At 51.4% G+C, this 18718-nt stretch overlaps 1 protein-coding gene across 8 annotated transcripts; it reads right to left on the reverse strand.

Annotated features, from left to right (window-relative positions):
- Positions 1-37: 37 nt before the first annotated feature.
- Positions 38-18687, reverse strand: LOC108096251 (dynein heavy chain, cytoplasmic). 8 transcript variants are annotated; one of them, XM_017197698.2, is made up of 16 exons: positions 18322-18687; positions 16496-17070; positions 15600-16434; positions 14935-15538; positions 14774-14879; positions 14334-14372; positions 14015-14170; positions 11296-13950; positions 9837-11237; positions 9507-9533; positions 8296-9448; positions 6124-8232; positions 4760-4958; positions 4275-4392; positions 621-4219; positions 38-564 (listed from the first exon to the last, which is right to left on the reverse strand). In XM_017197698.2, the coding sequence occupies exons 1-16, from the start codon at positions 18563-18565 to the stop codon at positions 399-401; spliced, it is 13986 nt and encodes a 4661-aa protein (XP_017053187.1). In that variant the 5' UTR covers positions 18566-18687; the 3' UTR covers positions 38-398. The 8 variants fall into 8 exon arrangements, with proteins under 8 accessions (XP_017053187.1, XP_017053188.1, XP_017053192.1 ...); XM_017197699.2 differs by lacking the exon at positions 4760-4958 and adding an exon at positions 5605-5800; XM_017197703.2 differs by lacking the exon at positions 14334-14372.
- Between the last annotated feature and the right edge of the window lie 31 nt (positions 18688-18718).

Raw genomic sequence — 18718 nt, forward strand, 5'->3', positions numbered from 1 at the left:
GTGAGGAACTGGTTGTCATCCAATAGAAAGATCTGTCTGGGGTTGCTGGGATAGTATATTTTCAAAAAAATCTTACGGGGAATCTGAATTACAATTTAAAAATTATTTAAAATAAAATTAACGTTTGACGTTTGAAGAACAAATTAGTTTTCAATATACACTTCAGTAAAAACATTTGAAAATGGTAACTAGAATATCAAAGTTATCTCAGAGCTCATTGAATCACTATAAAAAAAACTTTAATTCTTCATAATAATTTAATATTTTGTTAAACATTTCATTGGAAACTTTATGCATAAGTTATAAATAATTTTAAGCTTTATACTTTTGAAGCGCTATTGGTTAAGGGATAATAGACAGTAATTAATGGAATATAGTGCAGAGCTTGAGCTGAGCACTTAGTTCAAAGCAGTGGAGGTTAAAACGGCCACGCCTCGTTCGTAGAAGCTGTGCGAATCCTGTCCAGCAGCCACTGCCAAGTCCACAGTGAAAAGTAGCTCCGTGCGCGTTGAGTTCAAGTAAACCGGCAAGGTCAACTTGCTGATGCGCGGCTCCGAGGATATCCTAGTGAAAAGCGGAACATTAGTAAGGAATACTGTTGCACAAGATGATGCACTTACTTCATCCACTTGAGGATGGTCACGGGAAGGTCCATCATGATGGTGGAGGCCAGCAGCAGCTCGTTGTTCTTGCATTGAGCGCCCTGCAGCTTGAGACCAGTGACTCCGAAACAGCAATCCTTCTGATCAGTTTTGAGCCCAGCATCCGTGATGGTGACGTCCAGGGCGAGCTCCTCCAGCGACCAGCTATTCGCCTGGGCCACGCACTGCCTGGTGGCCGTGATGTAGGCCTCCGGGTTGAGCAGACCGCCCAGCCAGACGGGGAAGCCCTGCAGCTCCTTGGCGCCCGCCTGCGAGACGAGCTGGGAAACCTTCTGCAGCTGCTGCACTCGGTTGCTGAAGTCCGTGATCCACTGGATCACTGTGCAGCCCGCGGGAACAGTGTATCGCTTCCAGCCCTTCGGGATAATGCCGCGCACCAATTCCGACAGCATCGAGCGGTGATGGTTGGTCTGCTTCTTCTCGCCCTGACAGATGAGAACCACGTCCTGGAGGTCCAGGATCACCGTTTGCAGCAGCCGGGAGCCACTGGTCACCTCGCGCTCGAAGTACCGGTACAACGGATCCTTGATGTTTTCCACAGTGCGCTTGAGCACTTGCAAGTTCTTCGGGAGCAGCTCCAACCAAGCAGTTGCCGAGTTGTGAAGCGTCTTCATCCACGATGGGCGTCCATCCTCGCCGCGGCCCACTGCCGATTGCTCCGACTGATCCTCCACGCTGTAGGCGAGCTCATCGTCATCCTCCAGCTGCTGCATCTTGAGCAACTTGCTGACCAGGTCGGTTCCACGGGTGGTGAGAAGAACCTTCTCCGCGTTGTTGGGCAGTCCCAGCCACGAAGGAGTCTGGCGGTCCGTCAAGTTCTCAATCCACTTCAGGAAGTGATCGCGACGGGTGCCGTCGGGCATGGTGATGTGGCGGAGTCCTCCGGAGGCGCCATCCACGTTGGCCACCAGGGCAAAGTCCGCCTCGAAGCTGCGCGCGGTGAAGAGTTTCTTAAGGAAGGAAGTCAACAGGCGCTGATCGAAATCATTGTCGATCTTTCCACCGTAAATCGACTGCGAGAGCAGGGTGACCAGGGCATCCCATGGCACCTTCTCTGGCGGCAGATTGGTGCGGCCCATTGCCGTGGTGTCGATCCAAGTGTCCAATGTGTCGCAGGCCACGCGGAGATCCGATTCGTTGAACTCGTACTTCTTGGCCCAGCCGAGGGGCACATACCGGAGTCGCTCCTGGACGATGGCGTGGAACCAGGCCAGCAGGAAGTAGAGGCGAGCCCGTTCGCTGGGGGTCTTCATCATGCGAGCCGCCGGCACCGTGGAGAAGGTGCGCAGCAGGTTCGCCCGGATGCCCGGCGGTGGTTCGAAGACAAAGATGCGTCCAGCACGAAGCAGGTTGACCGGAACCTTTGGATTAATCTCCATGGTGAGGAAGAGTCGGAAGCCGGAGTGCGGCTGCAGCGAGTGCATCTTCTTCTCCAGCTGCACCAGCCACTGCGGTGCCAAGTGGACGTTCTTCAGCAGCACCCAGCGGCCGGTCTTGCAGGCCATGTTGATGGCCCTCTCCGCCTGGTTGAATCCTTCGGCGGAACCGATGGCAATGCTGGATATCTGCTTGTTCTGCTCCGCAGCCAGGTCATCCACACGTCCGGAGGCATCGAAGCCGGGCACCGAGCACAGAAGGGCCGGAGTGTTGCAGTTCAACTGCTTGTCCACCACGGCGGCGAAGTCCAGTTCCTGCTCGGCGTTGGGCATGAAATCCTCTCCGAGCACAGTGTTCACCACGTTGTGGGCGGCGGCGATGACGCGGTCCGGTCGGAAGGCCTGGATCAGCAGCAGCTGGTGCACGGAGCTGGCAATCGGGCTGAGCGCCTTCGACTCGTCCCACAGCTGGGGAACAACCTGTTCCGGGGAGCTCTGCTGCAACCAGGCGCCCAGTTCGGGCATGGCGCGCACCTTCTCCAGAAGTTTTCGGAAGATGGGCAGGCGAGTGGCCAGGCGGTTGACGCTCTCGATTTGCTCGGCGGACAGACCGTCCACGGGAGTGGGGTTGGCCAGCAGACCCTCTCGGCTGCGAAGGAAGAAGTTGAACTCGGCATCCAGATTGGACTCCGACGTGCCCTTCAGGTGGATCTTGCACATGAGCAGGGCGAAAGTCAGGCGATCGTTGTGGATCATTCCACGGGCCACTCGCTCGTAGCAGACCTGGAACAGATCCCTGGTCACAATGCCCAATCGCTCCGAGTGATCGGTTCTGCCCTCCAGCTTAGTGTTGTTATACAGCACCGTTGAGAAAATATCGAGGAACATTTTCAGGGAGTACTGGTAGAGGAAGTGCACCTGGTTCAGGCTGTCCATGGTGAAGTAGATGTTGCTGCAGGCCACCGAGAGTGGCAGGTACTGCTGCGACACCGTTTCGATCTCGGCTATGACCTTGTCCGTTTCGTCCACCTTCTGGTTAATGTCGTAGGCCTCCTTTTTGAGCGTCTCCAGCGTGGTAATCACCGAGTCGTCGTCCAAGATCTTGCCCTTGGCGTCGTTGAGCGCCTGCAAGAGACTCTTCTCCAACTGGCGCAAACGCAAGCGGAACTCGCCCTGCAGCTTCAGCAGATCGGAGCGCTTCTCGTCGATGTCCGGGCGCTCAGCCTTCAGCACTTGGTTGAGGCACTGCGACTGCAGGGAGCTGCGCGTCACGGTAAAGTTCACGAACGTAACCCTGGAGCAGATGTCTGGCGGGAACTCCACAGTGGGATCACGTGTGGACAGGAAGATGACGAAGGAAGGCGACAGATCAATGTCCTGGTCGCCGAGGGTGATCAGCACACGTCCACCGGTGCGACGCAGCTCGCGGTTCAGCACCGGGTTGAGGATAGGATCGTAGTTCTCCACATCCTGAACGAGCAGAGGGTTGCCGAATCGAAGGGCGGACTCCAGATTCTTGCGGAACGAATCGTCCAGGAAGGAGGTCTTGGTGATCTTCTTGCCCGCGTACTCATTGAGCAGGAAAGTGGTGGCCTGACCCGAGGGATCGATGATCAGCGGATAGCGGTTGAACCGCTTCAGCATGATGGCATTCTCCGTGCACAGGTCATCCGTGGGCAAAGCATTCGCCTGCCAGCGGAGTCGCTCGTCGGGATTGGAAAGGTATTCGGTGCGAGCGATGTCCGCGCGGTATTGAATGCTGGCCGCCTGCAGATGCTGTGACCAGGTGGTGAACAAGTTCAACCGATAATGCTGATCGAAGTAGCCACCGTAGGCGATGAAGGCGGCCGAGAGCAGCACATCGCCCACAATGGTGGACATCTGCGACTTGAAGGTCTCGCTGGTGGACTCCCAGCGTTCGCGTTCGATGTTCAAGCTCTTGAGCAGAGCAATGGAGCGATCCACCTTGGCCTGGACATTCTCCAGATCCGTTTTGATGGCCTGAGCCTGGGAAATGAGCTGGGCGTACTCCTCCTTGTAGGCGGCAATACTGCGCTCCAGTTGCTCCACCAAGTCCTTGGTTTCCTTGGCACTGGCCAGGTTTACATCGGCCTGCTCCTCCAGGGAGCGCAGCTCCTCGCGCAGTGGTTCCACACGCTTCAACATGTCGGCGTACTCGATCTGATTTAAAATGGATTTCAAAGAAAATTCTCTTTCGACTTCAAATCAATCTCACCTGAGCAATTGCCCATTTGACCATAGGACCACAAGCCATACTGGCGCGGTTAACTTTTTCGAAGTTGTAGTCCGGATTGCTCAGATACTTGGACTTCATCTTCTCGCGTACATCATCGCTAGTTTACAACAATTGACAATTAGTTCGCTATGAAGCCCCAAGTTCAGTAAGTTATTTGAATGAATTAAGCAAGCAAAGCAGTCGAATTACTATGAAACAGCGATAAATTTGACCAAAAACCAAATTAAACTAAAAAGTTAGAGCCAATAACCAAAGTAAAGTCATAGGAAAGTTCAAATATTTACAAACCATAAGGCAGCTCGCTTGAACAATTCAAAATAGAACTACAAAAGTAACGAAATCAACTCAAATGAAAACCAGTTTCTACACTCAAAACTATTTAGCATAACATCAAAAACATCAACAAGAACAAGTATTAAAGTCGGGAACAAAATGGATGTTGGTAAAAATTTGTTCATGCTTACGTTATGTTTTCGGTACCGAAGTTAGATACAATTGAATTTATGAAATTTTCTCGCATTATCACTGCGCGGATCGACTTCCAATCGGTCGCATTTTCGCCCAGCAGCAGGCAGATCGATTCGAGAGCCAATTTGACCACCGAAGGCGGATTAGCCATGGTTCGCACCTCAACGAGCTGTTGCTTGCGGATCGACTTGACCGCTGCACATCGTCGGTTAGTTGATTGATTGATCGGTTGGTTGGTTAACATGAGGGATCAAAATTAATATACGGTTTGAGCACAACGTGGTTACAATATTAGGCTAGATTACCATCTAAAGTTAATTACTATGGACCGATGGTTCCTTTCACCTGGCTCTGAATCAGGGTTACGGCAGCTAGTTAAAAGTAATTCATACCCTTGCAAAGAACTATATTTTTTAAGCAACTCTATTTTGATTTAATGGATTACAAATTCTACACTCCTTGCAAGAGCACAAAGAATTCGGCGAACCGAACAGAACTGAACCTATTATAATATTCCACCTTAATATTCCTGTCTTTAGATTTACACACACAAATGTCAATAGTTTTTACACATCATACATCACATGTATCCAAATATAAAGGATATCGTAAGGAAGTTAGGGGTTATGGTAAGTTGAGTTGGCCAGTGCATTGCGTATGCTTTGGTGTTTGATTGTTTATGTATAGAGTATATATTGTAATTATGGGTGGTACGAATGGAGATTATATTCAAATGATAAGGATCGATTGGGTAAGTCGGGTTTAGACAATGAACGCGTGGCGTTTCGGTGGGTGAAGTGCTAGATGATGATCGTGATGCTAGAGAGAAAGGGTTGCGTACGTGATCTTGTCAGTCTCCAAGTTAACGATCGAGGAAATGAAGCTGTCTTTAACGAGGATGCCCCTAATGGCCTTCCAGTCGGTGGCACTCTCGTTGAGCAGCTCACAGACCGACTCCAGGGCCAACTTGACCACGGCCGGCGGATTGGCCATCGATCGCACCTCGGCCAGGTGTTTCTTTTTTATCGAGCTAACGGCTGTCGGAGGTGGTAATATGTGGATTGCGATCGTGAATTAAGAGTGGATTTTCGGTGGGGTGTCAATATTAAACACACGTAATTAAATATTAAGTAAAGAGGGCAGAAGAAATAGTTTTGGGCAGTACAAATACATTATCTTAGCCTCTTAAAATGCAAATAAATATTTGTTTAAATTGCATATAGTAACTATTTTCACCCAACCCCCAAACGAATTTTCTTAATTTTTTCCATTAACAGTAAGTAAGGCATTGTAAAACTTATTCCAAAATTAACTATTAAAGGTGCCCGCCCATTAAACAATTGTCGCCCGATGGACTCACCTGCTTGTGCATCAATAACAGCCGGTTCCACCTGGGCCAAATCTGCCATCACATATTTGCGCTTCTCCTCGATCTTGACAGTTTGATCGGCCAAACGGATCTGAATTTCCTGCGACTGGATCTTCTTTTTCTCAGCCTCCTGCTGATCCTGGAACATTTGCTTCAGTTTGGCGTTGGCAGCCTCGTTCTTGGCCTGCAGCTCCTGCTTCTTCACGGCCAGCGACTTCTGCATCTCCTCCACTTGCTCCACGGTTTCGGCGATCTTGTTGAGACCCACGTTCAGATGAAGCTGCTGCTCCTCGAGATCGCTGCGCTTCTCATTGTACAGCTTGACAAAGTGGTGAATAAAGTCCAGGTAATGTCGCGGAGTCACCGCCATGGTGCGACCGCCACGCTTGGCCAGACGGGCATTGGCCTGGTGAAGAGTCTGGTGGACATACACACACGAGTTGATGACCGCATCCCGATGTGTGGGATTGGCCGGCACCAGCGGGCAGACGGACGGGAAGAAGTCCGGCGCATGCCAGTTGGGTTTCTCCAAGTCCACGCGAGTGGTGAACTCCTTGCCCACTTGGAACAGAGCCGAATCCGACCAGTCGCCGAACCAGTTGAGCACACAACGATTGAACAAAGCTGGCGAGGTGGCAGCGCGATCCTTGAGTCCATCGGTGGACGGGTTCATGGTGAAGACGACGTGCAGATTGCGCATCACCTGCTGGGTGAACCACTTGTACAGTTCGTCACTGGAGTCCAGCATGAGACCTTCGCGCTGGGCTCCCTCCTTGCACTGCGTCATCAAGGTGGTGTATTCGTCACCCTCGAACAATCCGGGCACCTCTCCGTTGGCCAACAGCGTGTTCATACGCTCCAGGAATCCGGAGTCCAGCACATTGGACTCGTCCAAAATAAAGGCAATCTTTTCGTCCTTGCAGCCAGAGCGGCGCAACACGCAACGCAGATCCTCGTCGAAGTCCTCGCTGGTGTACTTGTTGTGCACCTTGATCTGGAAGATGGACAGGCCGTTCATCCAGGCCACGAAGCGGGAGAGCGTAGTCTTTCCGGCTCCCGAAACTCCAATCAGCAGCAGGTGACCCTGTGGCTGGCGGAAGATACGATCGATGCGGAGCACGTGGTCGAGCACCTCGTCGAAGAGCACAAGTGGTACGTCGAGCTCCTCCTCGTAGAAGACCTTCAACCTGGCGCGCACATAATCGCGCAGTTCCTCGCGATTCACCGGCATGTAGTCCTTGCTCAGCCAGTTGCTGTAGAGGATCGGACGCTGCAGCGCCTCCTCCTGATTGATTCCAGGGAAGTGCTTCTGGCCAACCAAATCAATGTTTTCGTTGGTCCACCGACGCTCCGAATCATCCACGAGTCGATCCTGGAACAGGCGCAATGCCTCGTGAGCCCACAGGCGAACCAGTCCCTCGACCGGAAGCGAGTCCAACGGTCGAATGGCCTCGCAGATGCCTCGCACCCAACGGGTCATCTCACGAGGCGAGTACACGTAATGCGGTTGCATGTCCTGCGTGAAGCGATCCTGTGAGGCCAGGTAAAACTCCACCATGGCGTTGGTCAGAGGCTCGGCGTAACCTCGAAGAGCTGGCATCAAGCGGAGCATGGCACGCGAGAAGGTGCCGTAGATCTGCTTCAGCGATGTCTCTCCGGGGTAATCCACATAGATGATGGGCACGTGTCGCAGGAATCGATGCGAGAGCGGTTTACGGCCGGGATCGGTGGGTGGATTACAAGCACCCACAAACTGGATGCGTTCCAGTGAAACCCAGGCCTGATCGCTGGCCCTGTAGAAGCCCTTGTGCTCCACCAGCTGGCGCAAGAAGGAGATCACGCGCTGTGTGCCATAGCTGTCCATATCGGGCAAATTGATTTCGTCGCAGAACAGCACAAGCCACTTGCCAATCTGCACGGGTGAGAGGACCACTCCGTTGGGTGTCTTGCGGTACTCGCAGTAGTGATCGAAAGTCTTAAGCAGCAGCTCCGGTGTGGTGGCCGAGGAGAAGTTCAGGCCCACCACTTCCATATCGGGCAGGGCACGGAGTGCCGAGAACAGGGTCATAGTCTTGCCAGAGCCAGGAGGTCCGCAGAGCACTATATATCAAATAAGATTAGTACCATTACTTTCGATTTAAATATAAAGATTGTTAAACTCACCCAGAGGTTTGTGCTCGGCCAGCCAGGTGTACAGCAGCGACTCGTGGCGCACGGTGTCCAATGTGGGCACCACAATGTCCGGGGAGGCTACCTTGTGCGTCTCCACCTCGATCACCGGCACCTTGTTGCTCCACGGGATCCAATCTCCGCTCATGTTGACTTCGTAGTCGATGATTGGAGCACCGGCAGCTCCCGGCAGTGGAACGGTAGTCACACTGCGCACAAAGTCTCCCAAATCAATGCGCACCTTCAACTTGGCATCGCCAGCGAAAGACCAGAGCACGGAGTAAACCAGCGCCTTGGGTATGTAGTGCTCCAACTGATCGGCGGAGCAGGGGAAGTCTGGGTGCTGGGCATTGAAGGTGAGCACATTGCGGGCTGCCTGGTTCAGCATGGAGAACAGGGAACTGAGCGCACGCAAACGGGTAAAGTCCATGATGTGCTCCTGGTCCATAGCGTACTCCAGAGTGCGCACAACGATACCATCGGCGGAGAAGAACGGCAGCAGGAGCAGAGCAATGTCTCGCTGCACCTGGAGGGAAGGTGAGACCTCCTCCTCCTTGTCCTTTGCCGGCTTAATGACGCCCACGAAGTCGTCGTCGCCGTCCTCCAAGGGAATACTGCGCAAACGGGACAGGTAGTTCTCGAATATCATCTCCGTGGAGAGCACGTCCTCCGAGAACCAGACCATGCCGCAACGGGAAACGGTGGCCAAAGTGGCGAACTTCAGATCCTGCACCTCGAACATCACTCGCACGTTGGGAGGCAACGACAGACGCTCTCCGTTGGGCAACGTCAGGAGCTTGTTGTCATCCAGCACAGAGTTCAAGTTCTCCACCCATTCGGGATCCACATCGCCGTCGAAGATGATCCATTGTCGCTTGTTGATCTCACCGCGCACATTGTCGATAATCTTGCGCAGAATATGGGTGAACAAACCATCGGTCCATTCACGGGTATTCGGATCCAGGACACCATAAAGCGCCTCCTTGGAAATGGCCTTGGGATCGATGACATGGGCCACACCCTCAACGCCCTCGAAGCGTTCCAGAGCCTTCAAAAGAGTCTTCCAAGCGGTGGACTTGCCAGAACCAGATGGACCCACCATCATGAGTCCATGGTTCAGGTTGGAGATCTGGTACAGTTGCAGCACCTGGGAATCGAAGGGATAGATTAGCACAGATATAAAACACCCTTTGCGGATTAGTTACTTTGTCGACCCAGGTGGAGCCGAGTCCCTGAAGGTTAGTAAGCATGTGTAAAGCAAATGGTTATGAAGAGGATCACAAGAAAATTGTGCCCGATTAGTTGTATCGATTTTTGATAAACACAAACCAAAAGTTTGAAAAGTAATCAATTTACTGAGATTTAAATTTAAAATTACTTTAAGATTAATTAAAAGATTCAAAATAATTAAAGGACGATGCTAAAAATGAGTTCCCCAAAGCAGTTGCTAGGCATTGTTAAGCGATTACTTTTCAATCCCTTCGGATTTTGTATCTTATAAACCGATCCATTAAATTATCTAATCTCTCTCTTACCTTCTCCATCCAGGCAGCGCCCTGCTCGTCGCCCTCGCCGCACACCAAGTAATCCTCCTGGCACACCTTGCGGATCTCCTCCTTCAGACCCTTCATCTCGGCCCGGGTGTATCCCACATTGGGGAAGACGTCGCTCAGCAACGAGAAGAGCAGCGGAATGTCCTCGGCCACCAGTTTGGGCACCATGGTCTCGCACACCGACTGGATGAGGATTTCCTGCTCGGGCAGGTTCTCCGCCACGGAAGCCTCGTCGATGTTTTCGTCGCCGCGTTGTTTCATCTGCTCCTTGATCTTCATGATGCGATCTCGCTTAACGTTTCCAGCGGAGATGAGAACGGATTTCAAGGCACGCAGTCCAAAGTCGTAGTGGCTCTGGTTGGACAGTTGCTCGTCGCAGAGCTTGAAGAAGGGCACGATCTTGCAGGCCAGTTTCTCGGCAGATCGGAATCCTTGCGAGAACAACATGACCTCGGCAATGAGCTGGCGATCCGGCGTGGTCATGGCCAGCGAGCGGAACAGCTTCTTCAAGTTGTCCGGCAAGTTGGAACGGCCGGCATAGCCAGGATTCATGGTGATGAAGATAGCCATGTCCGGAGAGACGCGGACCTGCTTGCCCACCAACTCGACGGTGATGCTCTCCTTGTTGCTGTCCATCTCGTACTTCAGCGCCTCCTGAATGGTCTGGATTTGCTGCGAGCAAGCGGAGAGCATGCGCTCCTCCAGTCGATTGAACTCGTCGAAGCAACCCCAGGCGCCCACCTGGCACAGACCGACAAAGATGCGGCCCATGGCCTGGAAGTCGAAGGTTTCGTCGCAATTGAAGACGAGCACAAAGCGTCCCAGTTGGTTGCCCAGTGCCTTAACCGATTCGGTTTTTCCTGTGCCCGCAGGTCCGAAAGGAGAGCCGCCAAGACGCGACTCCAGGGCCTGAGTCATGGTCAAATAACAACGATCCGTGAGTGGAGTCTGCACCAGTCGATCCTGGACACCCAGGTACTCGAAGCCATAGAAGAACCGAGCGTTGGCCATGTGGATGGTCAGCTGCTGCAGCACCTCGGTTTGCCGTGGATCGAAGTAGAATCGCATCTCGCACAGCCACTGGAAGGACTTGGGCGAGGTAACTCCGTTGTTGAGGAGTCGGCGGGTCACCGTTCGCTTGTGCACAAACTCGTTGATGAGGTGCTCCAGCTTGCGGCGGCGGAGAGGAGGCTGTTCCTGCAGCACAGAATCAGCCAGTACGTTTAGGGTGCTCTCCACGTTGCCCAGGACGCGCTGCATCGGCTTGGACTGGTTGTTCTCGGAGGCCTGCTGAAGAGCACTTTCCACATCCTCAGACCAGAGGATTTGGGCGGCAAGAACGACGATCTGCGCCTGGTATTTGTCGCACCACTCCATGTAGGCCTGCGGATCACAACAACATTAATTACCAAGAAATATAAAAGAGAATTTTCAGCTTTACCTTAGGATCGATCTTTCCGTCGCGGAACTGCTTGATATCCTGCACAGCTTGTGCCAACAGAGAGGCCAAAGTAAAACGCATCTGCTTCTCGACAAGCGACAACCATTCGTTGATCTTGGGGTGCTCCACGGTAGACACCGGATTGATGAAGTGCACCTCCTCGCCTTCGCGGGATGAGATACCCAAAATGACGTTGTTCTCCTCGTTCAGCAAGATGGCTGCAACGCCAGCGAACATTTTCTTGAAGTGCTTCTGCAGACGGGCAATGTTCTTGCTGTTGCCAATGATCTCCAAGAGATCTTCATCTCCCACGAAGTAGAAGCGAGGGAATGAGGTTCTCTCCCGCTCGAGATATTCGCCGAGAGCCTTTTGGATCTTGCCCAGCAAATCGGCCAGACGTTCCAGAGATCTCTGCACGGCAGGGATGTTAAGCACATCCATAACCTTGGGAGATTTGGTGACCTTCTTCATCAAGCCAAGGAACTCGGAACTGATGCTCTGGAAACGGGAGGTCTCCACCGGCAAGAGCGTCTTAATGTCAGCGCTGCCCGAGAAAATTCCCTCCAAATACACCCAGCGTCTCTGCACATCGATCCAGACATCGAACAGAGCGTTGATCCTGTTCAGCTTCTCCTCCCAGGTCAAAGCCTCCTCTTCGAAGACCTTGTAGTAAGGAGACAGCTTCATGGCGGCCACCGAGTTGATGTGCTCCTTCACCTTGTTGAACAGATCGTCCCAGCCACGAATGATGCGGCACTTGTTCTGGTAGTTGATTAAGTCCAGTTCGTAGTTCTGCCAGGACTCGCGCACCTGCTTCAAGAACTCCTCCAGCGCCATCTCGCCCTGGGCCACCAGGATAATGTCCTTGACAACGCCCTCGTTCTTCTGCAGATTCACATCCCACACTTGGCCAAGGGACAGATCAGAGATTACCCAGTTAACACGCAGCTGCTTGGTCAACTGCTTCCAGTGGCGCTCCTTCAGAGCATCCGACTTGAGCTCCACAATCAGCATGTTCACCTTGATGTAGCTCTGGATGAGCTTCTTCACGTACTCGTACGATTCGTACATGCGAAGACGAGCGGGCAGCTCCTTGAGCTGAGCCATCATGGCCTCCAGCTGCTGGCGCAACTTGCGTGGCTGCACGGACAACCAGGGCTTCTCGCGCGTCTCGTCGATTTGGGTCCACACCTTGGACAGCTCGCTCCAGACGCCGCGCAGATCCTGCAGCTCCTCAAGGGCCACGTTCATGCGTTCAGCGCTGTTGTTCGGCACAGCCGATTCCTGGAGCTCCAGTGCCTCCTTGGCCTTGACCACGTTGTCTCGCTCCTCCTTCAAACGCGAGTACTTGCTCTCGAAGATCTGCAGCTGTTGCAGGGCATCATCCGGCCGGATCTTGCCGCCGGTTGGTTTGGTCTTCTCCCAGTCGTTGAGGAAGTCCACAGTGCGTGTCTCGACTGCCTTATCCTCGGCCACGATCTTGGCCTGCAGACTGGCAACCTGCGTCTGGATGGCCGTGTCCTTGCGCTTGATGATCTCGTTGAAGGCAGACCACTCGCCCTCGATGTTGTCCACATGCAGCCAGTTGTTGGGGAACTGGAAACGCTGGCGCTCCAAGATGCGCTGAGCCTCCCTGAACACCTCCACCTGCTTGTCCCAGGCAATCATGTCCTTCTTCAGCGATTGCACATAGGTGATGAAGCTCACGGCGTCCGAGGTGCTGGCCGCCTCGATGCTCTGCATCTCCAGATCGGTACGCGACTTGGACACCTTGCCGTGGAAGCTGGTCATCTCGGTGCCCAAAAGGGTTCCGAACTTGCCCAGTGCCTCCTTGTGCCATGAATCATACTTCAAGGTAACCTTGGCCTGCACCTTGGCGTAATCAATGATGATAGGTCCATAGGCTCTGCGGGTATCAGAAGTATCGAAGGTTGTGCGCGATTGCTTGATGTCGTTCAAGCACTTGATCCACAAGTTAACGTCCTCGCCCAGCCGACCGTACAGCATGTCAGCCTGCAAGTCCCATAGGCTCTGGTAGCGCAGCCACTCGTCCACGTAGTTGCGCACCTCGCTCACCTTGTTCTCAATCGCTCCATAGGCGCTCTCCAGGACCTTGCCCTCGGGAAGCTTGGTCAGCAGGTTGCGGTAAGTCTGCGATACGGGTTTCTCCAAACCCACCTGGTAGCGGGTGCTCTGCAGACGCACTTGCGAGGTGACGATCGCCTGCCAGGCGAAGAACTGCTGCATGATCTGGAAACGGGCCTCCTCGATGGATGGGTACAGATACATCTGCTGATTGGTGATGCGAATCTCGTGCACAGCATTCTGAATCTGTGGCTCTCCACCCAACTTATGAGTGGGTTGAGCCGGAGCATCCGTATCCATAGAGGTGTCTACCTCCTTTTTGTTGCCGGTCAGTGCCTCGGTCCAGGCCTGAATTCCCGCCTGCAGACGGTGGGCCAGCTTCTTCTCCACCTCCTCGTCAAGCCGGGTCACCCACACACTCAAATTGGAGTACTGACGCAGCGAGAGATCGTCCACGGCATGCTGAATCTTCGAGAGAATCTCCACAAAAGTGGCGGCACTGTAGGGGCAAGTCTCTAGCGAGCGCACGTCCACATCCAACTGTTCCTCCACAACCAGCAAGTCGTCGACCTTTTAAGAAGATAATAATTGATCATGTATATGGTTTTTAAATTGTTTTTTATTTAGTAGTTACCTTCTCCTGGAACTGGGTCACACACTCCGACAGGCGTAAAACGTAGGGATCCAGCTTGTAAGACTCCCAAATGAGACCTATTCCCTCGGAGACCAGGTTCAAGACATCCTTACGCAGTCCTGCCACAAGTGGCACAATACTGGCACGATCTTCGATCTATATTGAACACAATATTTAATTAGTTAATGGTTCGAAAAGATTAACAGCTAGGTACTTTCTTTAGCATGCGGGAGTTGAACACTAAAAACTATAAAAATAAACAGTGGTTGCATTTACGGATTACTGAATAAACAAACTTTTGGGGGACAAACGACACTACCTTGAATACAGAATTTTGTGCTAGACTCCTATTATTAAGCTGCATGAAAGAAAGGTTGTTGGTTGTTCGGTTGGTTTAGTTCAAGAGCGGATATCGTGTCTAAGACTAAGATGATCGGTTATGGGCGTGTAGAGTGTTTAAAGTGTGGTGGATAGCAAAATTCAAGCTGCACGCCAGGATCAAAGCAATGCAAGAGAATAGAGCAAATGCTCCAGCATGGTGACATCTTGCGATAGTGGAGGGATGTGATAAGTGTGATTTTGTAATGTGTAAGAGCTGGGCAAGGGTGTACAAAGAAATGTAAGGCTGGTCTCAGAAGAATTGTTTAAGATTACATTCTAGCAATAATACATTTCCATAATTAAGATGATTAAAAGGTAATCATATCATGTAATCTTTTTTAATTCCCCTGATAACAGCCTTCAATTAACGGATCTTACCTTCTCCAAAGTGCGTTCGTAGGTACGAACACTTTCGATCAGGGATATAGCATAAGGATAAATCTGGTTGGCCTGATGAGCCTTGTTCACAATGGTCAACGGAACCCTGCAGGAAAAGGATTTACTAAAATCTATGCAAATTAAAAGAGTAGAGAACGAACCTGAATCCCAAGTTCTTGATGTTGCGAACCTCCTTGGCCAGGGTGATAATCTCCGGTAAAAAGTTAACCCTCAAGCGAAGCACATTACCACGTCCGATGCGAGAACGAGTTGACTCGATGGTAAAAATACGGCCAGTGCTTCCGAAGTTGCGCTCCTGCACTTTGCGAGCCCACTCATGGAACACGTCCGAAATGGAAAGCTTGGCACGGAAGCTATCACCGTCGGCCTTCAGCTTCTGGCCTTCGATGTGGGTCTCCCAGCCCTTGCCCAGAACATCCTCGACGCGTTTCAAGTACATCGTCAGCTGGTTGTCGATCTGACGGGCCCAGATGATGGAGCCAGCCACGGGCGGCAAATCTCGCACAGAGGACAAACGGCAGCTCTTGCTTTGGGGATACTGCACCTTAAACTTCTCGTGCAGAGCCTCGATGTCGTCCTTGACTCGCTGAATCAGTTGAGTTTGGTACTCGCGAATGGCACCTCGGATGTGCGGACGCACAAAGAGCGCGTTGAAGCGTGAGAAGATGCGGAACATCTCGTTGGCGTTCTTAGCTGTTCCAAGCTGATCGCGCAAGTGGGCCGTAATGCGGGTCTCCACGCGGTCTATAGTTGAAAGAAAGGTATTAAATATTTACTTAAATAAATACCAAACTTCCATAATTACCAATCTTCTCCTCGTATCGCTTGACAGCGGCCTCCCAGGCCTCCGAACCCTCCTTGGTAATGTCCAAACAGTCCACTTCCTTTACGTTCTCGTAGGCCAAGTTAACCTCCTCGATGGCGTTGGCATCGGCAGCATCCAAGCTATAGGGTTGCTTGGTTTCCACGGTGTTGCCGTCATCGCTCACAGCTGGCTTGGTGGGCCGCAGGACGCGAAGGATAACGGTGCGCAGCTGTTCATGCTGCCGGCGGAACTTACGCATGTGGTCCATGCGGGTTTGCAGCTTCTTGTGAGCCGGCGAGACGCGCCACACCATCTTGAGATGCTCGTCGCGCTTCTTCTTCACAATATCGCGGAGCAATCCCTGCAACTTGTCGTACTCATCATCCCAGCAGCTGAAAATCTCGAAGCACTGGTTCATCACGCGCTCGAATTCATCGAAGGGAATATGCATCAGGCGCCGGGTGCCCAGCACCTTGAGCAACTGCTGCGACAGATCCCGCGAGATGGCCTCGATGAGCTTGAGGCACCGTTGAATGGGATACTTGGTGTTGCGAACCTTGCGCAGATGCGAGAAGATCTGCTGCACGGCAGGACGGATCTTCTCCAGCTCGGTAGCCGAAAGTAGATCGTTAATAGGAAAATCCTTCATCAAAGGGTTGTAGTCGGCTACTGTGGCCAGAGCCTGTTTTAATCCGGTATCCGTATCAAACGAAACGGTGGCATGGAAACGCTTTCCATGCTTAAGAATGTCCAGTGTAAGGGCAACCTCTGGCGACTCACGCTTTTCCTGGATGCGATAGAGTGCGCGCTCCAGATTAAGCCAGAAGGAGATTTCCTTTTTAAAATAAGAATCAATTTAGTAGGTCTGTTCTTGCTAACAAGTTTTTCATGCTCACCTGCAGTGCAGTTCCCGAACCAGGATCACGATTCAGCTTGGTCACCTTCTTGATCTCGGTAATCCAGCGATTAACACCGGTCTGCAGCTGGTTCAGGAAAGAAGAGTCCTCCACCTTGTCGCCAAAGTCGGCCACCTTGGCCTTGCGGTTCTCTTCCGCGCACTTTCGGATCACAGTGTTGACGGTTTGGTGAGCCGTCAGTGTGATTTCCGGTATGTCGATGTTCTGCTGCAGGTGCAGCAGTCCCATCTCCAGCTCGGCCAGCTTCTTTTCTACGGATGGAGCCATCTTGTCGCCATCGCGATCAGCGCGTCCCGACTCCTTGACATAAGACTTGAAGTATGGGGCCAAGGATTTGCTGATGAACGCGTGCAGCGTCTCGTAGGGCGATCCGTCCGAAAAGTTGATCAGCCGCAGCTGCGAGTGGATCGACTTGTCCGCCTCCACGACCAGGCCACGCTTGATGCATGCCAGCGAGGCCATTCGGCTGTTGGTGAAGTGGACATCGTTGCTGATCTGGTAAGTAACCTGCTCCTTCTCCTCCTCTCCCTCAGCTGGCTGCTCAGTATCGTCCTCTGGAAAAAACAATTTTTTTTTAAATTATTAACTTAGGTAATTATCATCTATCAAATAGTCTTAGTTTCTTCTTCTTAAGAATCCATTAAATAACACTATGCCAACACCATATCCCTAAAGGAAACCAGAAACCCCTACTACAATCACTTATACTCAACATTCACCCCTCACTCACTTTCAGTACGGCCCATTTGGCATTGGAGCTCAATGCCACGGCATTGACATTGTTTCATTATCAAGGCGACGACCTCCGGAAATTCAGCGGCCAAGGGAGAACCTTCAAAATTCGTGCGCTCAAGGCTGGACCTTGGCGATGTCATTGCTCCCACGCAGTTGGCCCCGTTGCCAATGCCAATGTCGGTTCCCAGTGCCATTGCCACTGCTATTGCCTTCGGCCAATGTCAATGTCGGACACAAAGTCAACGAATCAGCGGAGGGTGTGTGCGCAGCCTCCAAGGTCGTTTCCGTAAACAAACTGGTTGCTCGACATGCGACAGCTGTTTCCCAACGATTTGTTTGTAAACAAAACCAGCCGGCAGCCGGCAAAACAGTTTTCATATTTATCGCTTGGCCAAAGTTATCGCTCTATCGGTATCGAAGTGTGAGTCAGCTGGGCTGACGTCATGCACACAAACTTGTTTTCATACTCTTGGTTTGAGCATGTTTCTTGCATTGCAGCTTTATATGCATAAGTTTACAACTTGCTTGTATGCCTTACTATCAACAAAAATATTAAAAAACAACAAAACAAACATATTGAAAGGTTTTAATGTACCGAAGCCTGATTTATATTTTAATAACCGAAAATGTAAATCCAAATCCAAAACGGTTAAATTCAATATTTTTGAACGTCAATCTAACAGCAGATTAGAAAATGACTTTTCATCATTTTATTCTTCTATTAAAAAGTAGTACATCGTACAACACTTCTTCAAGATTCCTTTTTTCCGATTTGTAGGGTAGGCAAAGGTCGCTCACATCAAAAAACAAAGAAACAGTCTTATTGGAGCTCAAACAAAAACATCTGCCGCATTGATTTTTAACAAACTGGTTGCGTATTCTGATAGCACACTGACAAATGACTCATTTTTACCTTACGAAACCAATATTTCTACTTCCTTAGCTGAAAAAATAACTCTTTGAAAGCTGGCCATGTTTTATCTCTGCAGAAAAGACGCCATTTTGTACAGGTGCGTGCACTTTTTTCAGCCATCTTTTCATTGCCAACAGGGCAGAAATTATGATCTCACCTTTAATGCAATTACGTTGGACGTAAAGCGCCTGCACCTGGGGATCGGAAAGGAACTTCCGGATGGTATCCTGGTTAATTGGATCATCCAGAGCGTTATTTAGCGATGCGGGAACCACATCCTCCTCCGGCAGCAAAATGGTCACCGCCTTGCGAAGATAGTTGGCAAATGCATCGTAATTCGCAATGGATAGGTTCACGACCGGATCCACCGATGTATCGGGGTTCTCCAGAGAGTCGCCCATGTCCGTCGATGGATTTGAATAAATAAATACTATTTAAAGTGTGTGCAATTGGATTTTTTCACAATGCCTCGCCCTGTGAAAAAATTACGTATGGTTTTTTTTTTTTGCGAAATGCACCTCGGGCCTTGCCACACAGTGGAAATTTCACTGCAA

This window comes from Drosophila ficusphila, unplaced genomic scaffold, assembly GCF_018152265.1.
Source record: "Drosophila ficusphila isolate 14025-0441.05 unplaced genomic scaffold, ASM1815226v1 contig_106, whole genome shotgun sequence".
Classification (NCBI taxonomy): Eukaryota; Metazoa; Arthropoda; class Insecta; order Diptera; family Drosophilidae; genus Drosophila; species Drosophila ficusphila.